This window comes from Parasteatoda tepidariorum, chromosome 1, assembly GCF_982258835.1.
Source record: "Parasteatoda tepidariorum strain Cologne lab strain chromosome 1, Ptep-v5.0, whole genome shotgun sequence".
Classification (NCBI taxonomy): domain Eukaryota; kingdom Metazoa; phylum Arthropoda; class Arachnida; order Araneae; family Theridiidae; genus Parasteatoda; species Parasteatoda tepidariorum.
In genome coordinates this window covers 57,511,118-57,529,083 of record NC_141755.1, presented here as the reverse complement: position 1 = coordinate 57,529,083, position 17,966 = coordinate 57,511,118, and the positions used below count along the sequence as shown (strand labels likewise).

Below are 17,966 nucleotides of genomic sequence, written 5' to 3'. Positions count from 1 at the left end.
TGAAATATAAATCTATTTATATTTCAATGGTATGTTTTCAGCCTTGAATTCCCAAAATAGAATCTCTCTACGCTTATTCTTTAACATTATATATATATATATATATATATATATATATATATATATATATATATATATATATATATATATATATATATATATATATATATATATATATATATATATATATATATATATATATATATATATATATATATATATATGATAAAAAGATTATATCTTTTATTTTTCGGATTTTTTAAAATTTTTTTATCCTTCCCCTCCCAGTTGTTTGTTAATTTTTTATCATTATTATTTTTCTTTCCCCTCCTTTTTTTCATATGTCTGTAATTTTCCTTTGTGATCTTCATTTTATATATATATATATATATATATATATATATATATATATATATATATATATATATATATATATATATATATATATATATATATATATATATATATATATATATATATATATATATATATATATATATATATATATATATACTGAAATTAATGAACGGTAATGTGTATTGAGAGGTATGTATGATACCAAGTACATAAATGATCACTAATAAAAATTTGCAAACCCCAATCCATAAGAAGTTAAGGAATTAAGGATTTTGCAGGATTTTAATTACATTACCGAGTTTATAATCTGCATGCAAATTATATTTTGAAATTCAAATTAAGTTTATCTTAAAGAGAAAGTGATTCTTTCGTAAAACCTACTTCTTTCCTTTTACTCCTTCATTTGAATGAAGAACAAAAGAACTAAAGTGATTTTTGTAAGAAGACTAAAATGCTTTTCATGTTACCAAAGCAATTCAGTAACTTTGCAACCAAAAAGCTTATTACGGAAAAGACAAAGCTCCTCACGTATTTACCTAAAAATAATAAAACTCGCAATGTCTCGCAAAGACTTGAAGTTTCCCCATTCTTGGAGAAGTTATAAACTTTATAGCAGAAAAGTTCAAAGAAGAAACAGTGAAGCAATATACTTTTTTTTTAAGTTGCAGGACTTTAGTATATTTAGATACTTGAGTAAAAAGAAGTTAAAAGCAAAAGATTGTGAAGCAAAGTTATAACAGATAAAATATGTATGGTAATTATTTAGACTGTTTTATGTATCCAAGACTGTTAAGGATAATATCTCTTTTGAAAAAAATACTCGGAATAATGTCTGGTTTAGTAAATAAATACTGTCCAATAAGTGAACACATCAGATATGATACATTTTTTATTTTATAACCGTCGTTGAACAGCTGACTCAATTTTGAGTTTACAACTAGAAATATTGAACTCGTAACCTAGTAGGTTTGAACCTGTTCCAGAAGACAAGAGAACTCTTGTATCAAGTATTTGGAGAAATTTAGCTTCTTGGAGGACTTTTTGTTGGAGCTAATCCACATTTGCGTTACATGGAAAGGACAGCTATGAAAACCTTCCAGGTTTAGCCTGACGGCAAGGGGATTCTAATCCATGCTCCGCATTCCACTAAGAATATTTTATGTCAGCACTATGGTTTGTGCGAGCCTGTTGTGAAATTTGTCTCGACCTGTCATTGTTGGGATTTGAACTCGAGTCACTTCACTGGGAGGCGAGCGCTCTATCTCCTGAGCCATGACGGCTCTGCTATAATGTATTGCTCTAATTAAGTATAACAAAGTTATTAGTTTAATACATCGTAGAGCAAGTGAATTAAGTGTTTTGGCTGTTATTAATATTCAGCATAATAATCAGCATCAGAAAATGCATGGAACAGTGTTAGCATTTAAAATTCGCAAAATAACTTTTAAAATGCAGTATTGGGTATTGTACATTGATAAGATAATAATATATAGCTGTAATAAATTAATATTGTAAAATATGTAATTATAATTAGTAATAATGCATGCATGATAGTAATTTAGATTGTGTAAATGAACATTTGATCGGTTAGTACTTTAAAGTCATAAAATATAGTAACAAGTACAGTACAGTAGAAAAAAACATTAGGGCAAAACATATGACAAAATATATGGCAAAACATTTTGAAAAAGATATTATACATGTTATCGTTCAGTAATTATTCATTATATAAAGCAGTGGTTACCAACTGGCGGCCCGCGAAACTGAAATATATTAGTTGTCGTTTTTTGGGAACAATTTTCGTAAAAATTCCATATGGGTTTAAAATACTTTTCTTTTGCTCAAAATGACTTAATTTCTTCGTTTCTGTGAAATGTAACAAACCAACGGTGCAAAAAGACTTGTTTCTCAGGTTTTGCATTCAAGAAAATATTTATTCAAATACAAAAATAATTGTATATGTTGCTCTTTTTTATTTCGTTTTTTTGTATTTTGTGAATATAATTAGCATGTGCGTATCAGAAATTTTCTGGAAGAAATTCTCTCATTTAACTTTTTAAAACCACTAATTTTGGACGAAATTATTTACAATTGTAAATTTTAAAAGAGGGAACGAATATCATGTTTTATGTAAATTCCTTGAATTGAATATCGCATGAGCGGAAAAGAAAAAAAATTAATTTCATACTCTCGAGAATTTTTTGTTGTTGTTGCTATAATTCCTAATAAGTCGGAAATTTTTTTTTAATTATGAGGCTATTATGAGGCTATAAAAGTCATAATGGGGCCAGGAGGTCGTGGGTTCGATCCTCGCCGGCCGAAGACTCCCCGTGTAGTAAACGGTGACTGATGCACGTTAAATCTGTCGAGTCTCAAAGTCCTCCATGTTCCCACAACAAATCAATACCTCTGGGGGTACTGATCCAGGAGTTTCCTTGTCTTCTGGATTGGTTCAAAATTACAAGGCTACGGAGTTGAACGTAAGTAGTCGTAAGCCCATGAAATTGGATCGGCTGTTCAACGACGGTTATAAAATAAAAATAAAAATTTATCACAGAATTAAATTTGAAAGAAAAAAAAATCTTGTCACTAAGTTTCTGATTAAGAGAAGATTCAAAATGATACGTAACAAGCATTATTTGTACTGCTTGTTATATTGATTTATAATATTAAAAAAATTTTGATAAAAATCTGACAGTAATATTTAATGTTCCTTGAAACATAAAAGAGTCCTATATAAAATTTTGATAAAGTTGTGGGCCGCCATTTGACTGGTGTTTTTAATTGCTGCCAACGGCCTCATGTAAATTGGAAACCCCTGATATAAAACGATAAATTAAAGCATGGGGTGTGATATATTTTTTGATACATTATCATAAAAGTAATATTATAATATATTTATTTACCTTCACAAGTGGATTCTGTACCCTCCCATTGTTTACTTGTGTTGCATGTTCTTGTTGCTTGTCCAACAAGTTTGTATCCATATCGGCATTCATATTTAACAACTGCGTTGTAAGAGAGAGAAGTGTAGAAGGCACGTCCATTAGGTGGGTTTTCTGGCACCGGACAAATGACAGCTGAAATGAAAAACAGAACATTATCTAGTAAAAATATGTAACATAAGACATAAATGGGATAAATGTTTATAAACCTTCGATGAAACTAACGAATATAAATCATAAATAAAATTAATTAATACAAACTAAACACAACGATAATTTGTATCGAAACTTTTTTTAGAACTATTTTTGTCTAAAGAAGTATTTTTAGATAGAGACAGTTTTCAAATATCATTCACAGAAGTTTATTGTAATACCAATATTGCAAGATTAAGATATTTGTAAAAAATTATTTTTTGTATGCTAAATACCGTATTTTTTAATCTCTGCTGGAAACTTTAATTTATTCATATTTTTCATTTTGGAATTCTTTAGAAATTTCAATATATGGTGAATATCATTTTCTAAAAATTTTACTAAACAGCCCCAGAGATGCGAATAATTAGTATTGATACAATTCATAAATGTATATAAGATAATTGACGTTGACATGAACAAGAGAAAACCATATGTTTCATCTAAACTTTTTAGAACAATTGTGCTGAAAGGAAATTTATTCAAATATATAACATTAACAAATTTAGTTTAATATTATTTATTTCAACATTGATATAGCGAAATTCAGATAGTTAATATTTATAAATGCTGAAACGCAAGTATTTTCATTATAAAATCTAAGGACATTTGAAATGTACTAATCTTTCGATATTCAGATTGCAATAGCTAATTTCCCGAATCGTGAACCCGAGATAATTGTTTTATGAATTGTTATACGCAGTTTTGATGGAATTTCTATTCACTTTTCCGTTGTTGTAGGTATCAGTGAGTGTATAATTACATAAATGGCTGCCATTTTGTAGCAAATAACCGGGGGACAGAATATAGCACTAATGATTAAACTCAAAGGGTGAATAATATTCGAATTCAATACATGTATAGCGCAGAAAGATAATTACATTCCTGTTATCTAATTTTCTTATAACGACTGTAATTAAAATAGCATTCTCATTTTTAGGTTTAAAATATTAAGAAAAAATAATTATAAAACTGCTTTAATTATAAAACGTTATGATAATGGTAGTAGTAGTTACAATTTTATCGTTAAAATTCTCATGAGAATAAAGGAAGCTAATTCTGGAATTCGTGGTTTAGTAATATTAACAACAATAAATCTTTATCGGTGTCGCCGCATCAAAATAATTTTAACTAGGATTGGTGATGGGAATAATTGAAGTTGTATACTGGTTATAAGGGATACACATATTAACTTATTAGATTGGCAAACTTAGAAGCTAGTGATGGTTCAAATGTCGTAAACAGAAGATAACTACTATTTGGAAAATTGCTACAACACAGAATTCTTAATTTTTAATATAGTTTTATGTGTTTATCATCGTTAATGAAATATCTGTCTACGTAGTAAATTTGTTACATTAATTTTAATATAAGCATTATTCACCATTAAAATACAAGGCAGGAAAATTCATACAAAATTTATCGACATTTATTGGCTAAGCCAGTAAAATTTGCATTCTAAGTTAGGATTTAGTTAAAACTTATATTCATTGGTATCTTATAATTTGCTGGAATTGTATTGCTTAAAATAATAATAATAATATTTTACTGACAAACGTAATTAGATAATGAGTAATAAGATAATAAATCATTAGATAATAAGTCATAAGATAATAATTATTAAGATAATAAGCAATAAGACTTTAAACAATAAGTTAATAAGAAATAATATAATATGTAATACGATAATAAGTAATAAAATAATAAGTAATATTTTCATAGGGATTTTATGTGATATTAAGCAAATAAATAAAATTGGATTTGTTATACTTTAATTACATTTATCGTTGATTTTTTTTTGTTAAATTTATATGGAGCTTATGAATATTATTTATCACAAAATATGAAGTTTTGTATTTTATTATTTCCCGATTACTAACTTTTATCTCAAAATTCATGAAAATTATTTCTATTATAAATCTTAAGTTTTATCCCTCATTATCTCCTTTCTTTTTATAAATGTCAATGCATTAACTCTTTAGCTTCTCAGAAGAAAAATTTCATAAAAGTATAAAAAAGCAAACTTCATTAAAAATTGCGAAGCATTAAAAAAGCGTAGTTATCATCAATTCTTTAAAAAAGGAACTAATTGAATGTTTGATTAAATTTAATTTTATAACTTCAATCTAAAAATAATCATAATGCAAATGAACCCTTTTACCAATCTCATAAATTGTTAATATACTGAACACTACAAATATCGGAAAAAGCCAAATAAAATTTAAATTAAAAGTCGATGAGAGTTTAATTAAACTTCTGTTTGAAATGAAACTTGTTTTAGACGGTCTATCCTGAGGCAATGTAAATAATGACAAATGATATTATTTAGCTTTGAACTAAGACTAGAGCTTTATTTACTGATCTTATTTATTTTTCCTTTCATTTCTCAAAGAAAAAAAAATCATTTTCCACTAGTTTAAACATAAAAACTAAAAAAACTCTAGCGTACGTTTTGAAAGAAACTTTATTTTTATTTTTTTAAAATTTCTTACTTATTTCTAGAAAGAAATAATGAGAATAGCAAACAAATGGCGTAAAGGTTATTTATTTGCTCAATTTTCTTTTCCAACTGTATTCAATTTTCCGCTTGGTAAGCTCGTGAGTATGTTTTAGATGAAACTAAGTCATTAGAGTTACACAGGATAGAAAATATTGCCAAGATAATATTTACCGTTGCTAAACAAAGCTGAATTAGCTTTCGTTTCTCTGTAATGATTCTTCCACTTAGCTTTAGTTTGAAATTAAAATAATGTTATTAACTTGCATTAATTTCAATTGCAAATATGTCATTAGCATAATTCAGGATTTTCTTCAAGAGTGTTGCTTATGTTATTAGAAATGAATAAGGATTCATTCGAGAAGTTTTGCGTAACAAGAATTTTAAATGTTCTTGGTGACTTTTATGTTATAAATTTATTTTTCATCCGGTAAGGAGCAAACCACCCATTTTTAGCAATTTTTGTAAAAACAGTACGTGCTCCAAGTGTATAAATTTAACATATATTTAAAAAAGAACAGTTGTTTTTTGCTTTTGTATTAAAATTTTTGTAAATATAAAATAAATTTTTGTTTTATACGTAAAAATTGCAATACTTAATTATCATTCATGAAAGCAAATTGTTTTAACCATAAATACGTTATTTCTTTTAAATTAAAAAACTTACATAAATTAAACACCAATGTTTACATTTGAATATGTAGGGCGTTTACAATCAACAGGTTTAGATAAATATGGTAAATTTTGATTCATTTTCGGCTAAAAGTGCGTAAACGCTCCATCTTTATAGATATTCTTAACGTATATTTTAATTACTTTATCTTTGAAGCATAACTTTACATATCTGCTAATTTTAAGGATTTTGAAAACATCTAAACATCTATAACATATTAATAATTCAATTAGAGTAAAGATTTCCTCTTGATAAATTTTCTAACTAAGTTTCTAACTTAAGTTTCGAATTTTCTAGCTAATTTTCTAACTTAAATTTAAAATCGTTATTGACAAATTGGACTTGTACAAGTATTCCATTTGAGACTAATTATATGTTTTTGTGATGATGCTTATGTTTTATAATGGATTAACGTTGCAAGCTCTGTAAATAAATAAATTAAAAATAAAATATATATCGTGAAAAACTAGTGTTCAACTAAAGATTTGTTTATTGCTTTGGCAAATGTCGTGCCATTTTTAAATAAAGTATTATTTTTCTTGCACGAACATTTTTCATGTCTTAGTGAATGTAATTTTAAACATATATTGATAAAAATATACCACTTTTTATAAAATTTTTATGCTTGATCTAAAATGGATAGAAATTAAATGGTTGGCAATTTTTAACCAGCGTTTTTAGGGTAAAACACGACAAATTCTTCATAGACAGAACGTTACGGTACATTTAAGTAACAACCTACCTGCAAAGTACTTTTTTAAGTAGTAGAGATATTAATCAGCCAAGATTGTTTCCTTTAAATTGAATAAAGACACGCAAAAAACTTTACAAAAAGATCACATTTCACAGTATGGGTTTTAAGGCGCAAACTTAAAATACAGCTCTACAGATTTAGCTCTTTTTATTGTTATGAAGATTACGCTGAATCTTCAAACGGAATATATGGAGAAACTTGTTTTTACGTATGATGTAAGTACATTAAAATTTTTGAAATAAATTCCAATCCGTAAATAGAAAAAAGAACTATTTAACGATAGTACAAATTAGATAGAACAGAATCACACAAAGGGGAAAGAAAGAAAGAATATCATCAAATTTGAACATTGTTACAAATCACACCTTGACCATTGTCGTAATTTTTGATCAATTTCAAAATCACTTGATTTTCAAAAAATCACGAACTTTCAAATCTTTGACAAATCTGCTCTTTCGGTCACCTCTCCTTTGAGTCATTCATCTCAGTGTATTTTAGTAGTCTCCTAATATTTTTTTTACTTAATGCTAAAATTGTTTTCTTTTTTTCATTACGGGATAGTACAGAGGTTTGTGCTCCAATTTATTAAGCAGACTTTTCGTCTCGATTCCTGGTAATAAATAAACCCTTATTTTCTCATGCTTCTGCAGAGGTTACCATACACGAGAATCCAATCCTTTAACGTTGTGGTCTCAATCCAAATGTTATGACGCCTTTCGTATTTTTTACCTGCTGCGCTGCTTAGTATTCTGAATGGTGTGATATTTTCCCATTTTTTTTTACATTCTGCGCAGTTTATGTTCGTTACGTCGAACTATTACATTATTCCGTGCGGAGGCCTTCCCTCTTACTAGGAAGAGTTGCTTGAACCCAGAAGTACCCACAAACTCTACGTACTACATTGAATGTTTAGCAGCTTAACTACGAAATGACTAACACTACATTGAAATATTTTTAGAGAAATGCATAAACCGGAACTTTCCATAACTCTTTTAACAAATAACTCAGTTATATACACTATTTTTATTTTGTATTTCGGAAACAATAATGTCAATTGATATGTAGCATTTTAAACAAATTTCGTTATTAGGAAATGGTTTCTATGGGAATTACATGGCTTTGAATAATTTTTTTTTTACTGTACCTAAAAATAAAGTTCGGCTTACATACCTAATGTATGTATATTATATATACATTTTGTATTATATACCCAATTATTATAATCCCATATGACGATTTGAATTCCATGCTATGAAAATCAAATCCTTTTACTATGTTCTTTTGAATATCAAAGAAGAATAAATACGTTATTAGTTCTTGAATATATTCTTGTGAAAAGCGTTAAACCAAAAAGCAACTTGTTAAAAAAATGTCAGAAATTTTCTTCGTACTCAAATGCTTAACTTTCTAAAATTTATTTATTTTCGATAAAAGTAAAATAAAGTTGTAACTTTGAAATCTGGTTTCTCTACATGTTATTAAATTAAGACTAAAACTATTCGCAAATAAAAGTGTTAACAAAGATTTTTGGAAAATGCGAGTCACATACAAAGTTTTGTATGTTGTTTAAAATCTTATTGAATTGCGTTATTGTTTAGTTAGTTTTTATTCAAAATAAGTTTAAAGAGCCTGTCTTAAAACTATGTTTAGTAAAAAATTGTTTAGTTAGTATTTATCAAAAATTGCTAGAACATTTTTGCTTAAGTTTTGGATTTTTATACTTTAATTTATACAGTCCATCATAATGAAAATTATTACATTTTATTATTCAAAATTGTTTCGATTATTATCAAAATAGAAAATGAAAATAATAATCGTTAAATAATCCAAATTACTAATTTTCAACAATTGGAGAAAGAGAAAATCCCACAGATATCCAAATTATAGCACTAAAAATCGAACCACATCTTAAGCAGTGAAAGCATTTTGATTAAAGTTATTTTTGTTAAATGAATTTTGCGACTCAAACATTTTTCATTTAAGTAATTAATTTCGGAAATAAAGCAAGATATGCAAAAGTCTGAATGTAATCAATATTTCCCTACTATTTATTCTACCACACTTCTTGATAAATATCGAGTAAGAATTTCCAAGATTCGATTACTCTCTAAATCATCTTGAATCTAACTTGATTAAAAGTAACCTTTTTCTGACTGAAATCGAACAGTCCTCACTACTTTATTCTAATTAACTTATTTGTTTAAATTACGTTGCTTAAATTAATAGAGTTGTATTTTAGGGGGTAAAAATATGATCAAATGTCACCAAAACCATAAAATGATCACAGAAAGGTAAGATGATATTTCGTTTAGTTTGTTCATTATATTGAATTTCTCTTCAAGGATTTTTTTGATATATAAACTTATCAAATTTAATAATACTCTACGATATTGTTTACAATATTTGAAACAATCTTATTTTAAAATTTCTCAAAAATCTGTATTTTTACCCTAAAACTGCGAAAGAGTATGATTTAACACGCACGTTTCGGCTGGAATAATGCTGTATATTAATGATGAAATATGCATATATTTGAAATTTACAAACCAAGAGTTTGATTATGATTTGTGTGACAAAATTTAAGTTAATGAAAATTAGGTAATTATAAATTACAAAAAAGGTTAAAGTAAATAAATTATATTATATATTTAAAGAATAATGGCATGCAGAGTGTCGAAAGGGTAAAGGGCCAAGAAAAATATGAGCAAAGTGGATCGCTGCTCGTGTCTCAAAACTTTCCATTACTTTTTTGGAAACAACTCAAAGGGTATCCACCAGAAATTAGTTGCAGGAATCGACAGACATTTAAGACGAATTACGTGGGGAAGCTTGTACCTCTTTTTTGAATAGCTAATATTTCATCACGCTGGCGGAGGTGTAGGGTACATGCTGAAAAATACAATTACGAGACACTTGGCATGAAGCGGAATCCATCGTGACAGTAAAGCCCGCCTCAAGCTCTCTGAATTGGAGCTGCAAATAGGAAGAATATAAAGTTGAAATTTCAATTCTCGGTTGATGCGTGACTGCCCTCTTCGCGGGGACCTTTTAGTATTTATTTTCTAATGGATTTTTTCCTTCAAATTTAAGTTTTTAACGAGCCTATTTCTGCCCTACTTAAAATTGCAATTAGAATTTTATTTTTGAAAAATCCAGAAAAGAAGTAAGTTACAACTAAAACCGGAACACTGACAAACTCACATGTGTCAATCAAAGAGAATTACAAACAGGTGCAAGGCAACTGGCAGGGTAAGAATTTCAATGTGCCTCGCTCTAAAGAAGGAAAATGTGCAAATTGTAACTCAGTGACCCGATGTCACAATTTGTTGATTGCTATTTCATTAATTTTTATTTCATTAATTTTTATTGCATTGAATTACAATTTTGACACTGTGCTGTCGTATTATGTTGATATTCAATGAGTGGGTGGTGGCTGAAAGGTGCCTTACAATCGCAAAGGGTTAATAACTATCTGCAAAGCGTCAATAATTTATAGTAAAGGAAAATTGCGTAACCTTTTGAAAATTGTGTAACGTAATCAATATGAGAAAAGAAAATTATCAAAATTATTATTTACAGTTTTTTTAAACACGATAAAAAAGAAAATTTCTACAATGGGTTTGGCAATAAATATTGATTCCTCAGGTATTTGCAGGTGAAACTAGTTTCGAAGCAATTAATAAAAAAGGAAAAATCATTCTTATTTTTTTTGCAAAGTTTTTGTGTCATTTGTTAAGAGAAAAAAACAAACAAACAAATGAAACAATCTTATCTGCAAGGCACACATGTAATGCAAGCAATATTGAATTTCGAAAATATTAGTACAGTCTTTTGTCTTTCGTGTATTGGTAAGAAATTCGTTTATTTGGATGTACCATATGTTTCTGAAGATCATTACCATAAGTTACGAACTTTTTCTTTTCCCTGAGACAAGTGTTTGATGTATCAGTCATGATTTAGGCAACTATTGGTTATTAATAAAACTATAACATATTTTCCTTTAAGCGAATGCCATATCCAATATTAATACATGGGATTTTTTATAAATCTAACACCCTTTTTTTCCAAAAGCATGTTGAATTTTGTATAACCTTGGGTCTATCAACACGACTAAAGTTGTATAAATGTTGTTTTTGTGTATATTATTAATGTTTCAGGTAAAAAAAAAACTAAATGTGTAGACCTCAGCATAAGAAAATTGGGGATCAATATAAGAACAAAAACGCTCCTGAACGTTTGAACCCAATCCAGAAGACAAAGCAACTCCTGGATCAAGTATTGGGAGCAAATTCGTGGAGGACTTTTTGTTGTAACTATCACGCATTTGCGTTACATGGAGAGGAAAATCAAGAAAGCCTCCCACAGTTAGGCTGACGGCAAGCGGACTCTAACCCATGATTGATCTACTACTGAGAATATTTTACGTCCGCATTGTGGTCGGAGCGGAAGCCGGGTGTGGAATTTGTATCGACCAGCCATTGCTGAGGCTCGAACCCGGTCACCTTATAGGAAGGCAAACGCTCTATCCCCTGAGCCACCACGGCTCAAAAGATTAAACGAAGATTATGACTTTTCTTTATTATTTTCTTCAAGAGCTCTTAGACTTATTTAGAGCTGTTTTTTAATTTTACTTCGAAAAGGAAAATTAGAAAATCAAATGAATTTTAAGTGACACGAAAACACAAGAAATGCAGCTATAATTTTAAATTATCTATAATATTAATTATTCTTTATTTTGAGCTACTTTTTGGTTAGCATTGAAGGCGACAGTTTCGAATAACAGCTGCGAATAACTGTTACAAACAGATATAAAAATATAAATTATGTGATGCATTAGTATTATTATAATAAGTAGTCTTAAACTATTCGTATCATAGCGTATCCCACATTGTGTTTTATTTGGCTTTCAAAAGCTTTTTAAGGTTGTTGACTGTTAAATGTAAAATGCACTTGAAGCATTCTTTCCATCCGAAAACACTATAAGATTGCCAATTAATGTCTAAATCTTCTGAGATTTCCAAAATACCCTGATTTAGAAAAAAATTGCGTGAAATTATTATTATTTTCTTGTCAAAAATGTCACTTCTTTAACTAAGATTTTAAAATAATAACATCGATTTGCGAGTAAAAAGTTATAAGGGAAAGGCATACATGCTGTATGAAAAAAAGTGGGCGTGTTTTAAATATATAAATGTTCTAAATGTATGCAAACATATGCATGTTTTAAATATATGTAATCTTTAAAAAAGTTTAACTTACTATATTATAAGTAAACATATTTTTCAAAATATTAATTTAAAAATGTTCCATTCATTCTTTCGCTGATGATGGAACAACATACTAAAGCATGTCATTTAAATAATATTGGATGTAATTAATATAAGGCGATTGAATTTGATTTTATTATACGATTAAAATGTTAAATGCGTACGGCAAATGCGAACTAAAAATAGATTTTCAATTATTATTATTTTGGCTAATATTGCTTAGTTTAATAGTAGTGATATGAATTGTACCAAAAATTACACTCCAAACAGTTGAAAGCTGAATCAAAACTCATCAATTACTTATACTCGGTTTAATATTGTCTTATTTCATTGCATTGAATTTTATCAGAACTAAATTAGAAAAATTCATTCTATTATTTGCTAATTACACGTATAGAGGATTAAACTTGTTAATAAAGTGCATTAAGTGGCGTTACTATTAATTACGACAAAGATTTTCACTTTAATTAATTCAATATTAAATTTATCCTCAGGCAAGTAATTAAGCTTAGGAGATATTTGAGACCATTTTAATATCTAGATCTATTTTTAGAAGGATAGAGAAAAATTGTATCCTTTGTAAACAAGCTGTTAAGGTTCTATAAGCTTACATCATTATAGTATTTTCATTAATGTTACAAAACTTTATTTCAATTTTGTGAAGCTTTACTCGTTTTTCGTCTCCAGAGAGTTTGAATTATTGATGGTATTTTTGTGTTGAATAAATAATAGTGAGTTTAAAATTTGTTTGAGTCAAACCGATTTCAAACAGTTTTCTGTTCTTGTTGTTTCATTCCCTTATCATAGTTCAAAGACTAATGTATAAACGTTTTCTAATAATACTTGAAAGAAATATTTGCTTTTTTTAAGTAAATAAATATCGCTTTCAAACTATTCAATTTTTTAGAATTTTATTTTTATTTAGAATTTTATTGCTTAATTTCTAGAATTCAATTTTCAAATAATCCAAAAATTGAATCATTGCAGTTTTTAAATAAATTAATGTTAAATTACTCGTAATTTAATAAACGAGTTTTCACGTGCTAAAACTCTATCTTATTGGTTCAAAGACCTCACTATAAATATGCTAATTAACTAATTTAGAAGATAATTTAATTTACGAAATCAGACAGGAATTTTATTTCTTCGCAATTAACAATGATTTTCCAGATATAAGCAGAATTTTGACCCTCAATATATATGATGTTGCCGTTATATTTGTATTGAATTTATTGAATTTATTATATTAATATTTATATTGAAATTTCTATAAATATAAAAACCTAATTCAAGAGAATCGAAAAAAAGTAACCCTTTTTTACCAGTTATAATGACATGAAGTTTTCATTAAGTACGTACCGTTAATGAGAAAATTATTTCTTCTTTTAATAAATCACATTCTGTAATCCTACTTTAAAGTTTTTTTCAAAAGCTTTCGATCATTTTTCAATTCTAGTTAATTGTTCCTTTGGTTACGTTTTACATATTAACAAAAGCGTCTTGCACAAAATTATAATTAAATATTTTTTAAACAAAATAAAATTTTTTTAATGGTGATATTAAAGAAAAAAATTAATGATTAATGAGAAGTGAAGAGTGAATTAAGCCTCCAATTTAAGTGAAAGTGTGTTAGTTAGAAATTTAGAGTGAGTCAAATTACTAAAACCAACGTCAAGAATTTAGGAGCACATTTTGGCGAGAATAAAAAATTTTATGAAAATAAGACGAAAAACAAGATTTCCTGATTTAATAACAGAACTAGGAAGTACTAGAAATAGTTGCATGTATATTAAGGGCTGTATGAAAAGTATAGAACTCTTATAGTTCACAATTGCATTAACTCTCATTTTTATATTCTTATTAGCAATTCTATTAGCTTAGATCAAGACCACGAGGTCAAGACCACCAAAGATCACCTTAGATCAAGACCACCAAATCGGTCAATTATTTATGCTTTTCATATTATTATGATACTTTCTTTAATTTGATCAGAAGCATATTTTGTTTAGATATTTTTTTTCTTAAAGAACCTAAGTTGTTATTGTGAAGTATTTTGGGTTCGATCCATCCAATCGATGGCTACCAGCTTGGAACAGGAGGCTCAATCTCAGATTCAAGTTGTTGAATGAAGTTGTAAGACCTTAACCTCCATAACCTTCCTCGCTCACAATAATCCAGTATGGCAATTCTTTACTTTTATTTTTTAACTTTTAACGTATTTTATTAAAAAAATTTAATTCTAGCCAAAGGAAATAATGATAATTGGGAAAGCCTTATACCTTTGCTAGCAACCTTGCCCATACAAAGTAAAAGCTTTTTTTATTATTATTAAGGACAATTTTAAGGTTTTTCAACATTTACTTTATTTTTCTTATGCTGGTTACTATACCACGCGAAAAAAAATCTGGTTTAATTAAAATAGTTATATCATTTCCGTAAAAAAAAACAATAATTTTGGATAATAATGCAAAATATGCGAAATTCAAAAACAAGTCATTCGGTAACTTTTCTATTCATATAGTAACCGTTTACTAGAAATTCTGATTTTTAAAATTATAGCTTTTATTATGCATGCACAGTTAATAAAAAAATACAAATATGAAAATTATATGAATGAAAAGTATGTTTTTCTGATGTTACTTATTTTACCACATGGAGAAAAATTCTGATAAAACTACCGAACTGTATAATAATAAAATTTAGGGAAAAAAATAACAACATAATTTTTGGTTATAAAACCAAAATATACGGAATTTTAACCCTTAATTTAACAATTTTTTCTCACAAATCGTAACAGTTTACCGGAAATCTTAGTTTTCAAAATTACAGTTCATATTGACCTACATTTAATAAAAAAGACAAAATTGCAAAGTAAATTTAACTGAATAAATGGTTTTTACGCCATGCTCTAAAGTATTATAACAAAATTACCAAGTTTTACCATTATTACTAAACACCATACCATATTCTACAGTTAACTTTACCAAAATCATTACCTAAGCGTTCCCATTGAGCTAGAAGCAAAGTAAATTTTACCATATTTTGGTAGTTTTAACAATAGTTTCATCTCGAGTACATAAGCTAGATTTTACAGCCATTTTAAAAAAATAAATATTTTCTTAAAGAAATTTTTATTTATTAGTGATAAAAAGGTAATTTTTGAAAGTAAGTAATTATCATAAACAGCAGCACTTCCTACTATTATTATATGAACACTATTTTTTCGAAAACAAAAGTGTATATTCAGCAGGTACGTAAATGAGGAATACACAAAATATTTGATTGTGATTCGCACTTTTCGAACAGCTTGATGTACATTTTATTTGAGAAAACAAATAAAAATCTTACCTCTACATGAAGGGAGAGTACCACTCCATTGCCCATTTGATTGGCAGTAGCGATGGGATCGTCCGATCAGCTCAAATCCCACATTGCAATAATAAGTAACTCGATTAGTGAAAGTAAATTGGCTACCTTCTCGGCGACCATTTTCTATATCTCCCGGTGGACCGCAACTCCTAGCTATTGAAAAACATTTTATTAAGTTGTTTTTATATATATTGTGAAAGAGAAAATCGTCAAAAAGTTAATATTTGCAAAAACATTATTCATTTTCAGAAAATAGGGTAAACCAACCAGTGAACGAACACTACCCAGTGAAGGAACATTTCATATATATTGATTAAAAATAAGAATTTGAAAGTTTTTCTTTAGATTGATTGGTAACAATAGCTTACTGCCAAACAATAGGAAGTCATCTAGCAATGTTTTGGATTACCTGACCAAATAGACTTCTCTGGAAAAATTTTTGAATTTGTTATTATCTCTGCAACACCTTGTTTCTTTGAAAAAAATTATAAGATGAGTGTTTGTATTTATATGTTTGAAGTGGAATCAATTGCATGTAATAGTTTTATTTTTCTCACTGTGAAAAATAGAATTCAAAATATAGTTATTGAAGTTGCGTTTCATTTTTTAATCATAATGGTACCGAGATAAGGATGTGTTTATTCACTGGATCACCAAACAATAAAAAACCAGTGAAGAAACAAGTGTTCCTTTACTGGGTTTTTTTCTAAGTTAATGAAAATAAAAGATAAACCTTAATTTTCTTGTACCTTTAGTGATGTTCCGCATCAAAAGTATGATAAAAATACGAAAAACAACTTCTAACCAGTGAGGGAACAGGCATGTCAATTTACTGGGCATAGATTTCCCAGTGAATGAACAGTATGTGTTAATATGGTTGACAATTTAATTTTCAATTCATGATTACTGAAAAAAAGTTAACATTTTCGAAGTATTTATATGTTATAATTTCAAGAATAGGCTTGCTTTTAAATATTTGTATGGCTTATAAATTCATAAAGAGCATTAAAAAATAACCAAAATTAAGTGTTCTTATACTGGGTGTTCATTCACTGGTAAGAGTTGTTCCTTCACTTGGTCTTCTTACTACTTGTTATTTGAACCTCCAAAACTTTGAAACAATATTATGTAAGTTCTCTACAATTTTTTTTTGCATAATTTGCAATTAGTAACAAATATGTTGACACTGTCATTTAACTAAAATTGCGAATTTTGAAATTAATATGATTTTTTAAAAGGCAAGCGAAGCTTAAGTGTTCCTTCACTGGTTAGTTTACCCTATATAGTTTTCAAAAAAATAAATTTAAAATTGTTCGTTCTTTAAACAGAATTGCATTCCTTTATAACGCAATAGCATTTCTTTGTCTTATAAAGGCATGATTCAGATTTTAGATTAAGGATATGAAGACTATATTTGAATAGAGATCTAGTTTCATTTATTGGGATAGTTAATATGGAAAACTCTTAAGATTTTAAGGTTCTTTATTTTAACGTGAATAGTGTTGAAAATATCTTAGTTATCAAACAAAGAGCCTTCATTTATTTGACAAAATCCTGAAACATAATACAGATCTAATTAGCGTCCAACTGTTAAGTGAGCTCCTCTTAGTAAGTGGAGTAAGTGGAGTCCTCTTAGTGAGCTCCTTTTTACCAGCAGGCATGATATCAACATATGTTTTAGATTAAAAGATTTTACTTGGAAACACTGTCGGTATGATGTGAAAGATCATGCTTGAAGCTTTTGAAAATGGTGTCCTTTATAACTATGCAAGATTTGCATCAACCAAAATGAGCGTAGGTAGTTAACGGCTGATTTCCTCTTTCAATACTATTACAGTAGAAAAATCATTCTTTTATCTTATTTTAATTCATTGGAACAATTTAAAAATTGCTGGTATTAAAGAAGTTATTA

The 17,966-nt window shown here is 27.8% G+C and overlaps 1 protein-coding gene across 3 annotated transcripts in view; it reads right to left on the bottom strand.

Annotated features, from left to right (window-relative positions):
* The window catches only part of LOC107441765 (sushi, von Willebrand factor type A, EGF and pentraxin domain-containing protein 1), a 432,093-nt gene that overhangs the window by 150,272 nt on the left and 263,855 nt on the right, over nt 1-17,966 (bottom strand). For all 3 annotated transcript variants that reach the window (XM_016055134.5, XM_071179755.2, XM_087165022.1), the window contains exons 5-6: nt 16,034-16,207; nt 3,264-3,437 (exon numbers count right to left, since the gene is read on the bottom strand). In XM_016055134.5, coding sequence (XP_015910620.3) covers nt 3,264-3,437; nt 16,034-16,207 — 348 coding nt within the window. The remainder of the gene's footprint in view (nt 1-3,263; nt 3,438-16,033; nt 16,208-17,966) is intronic.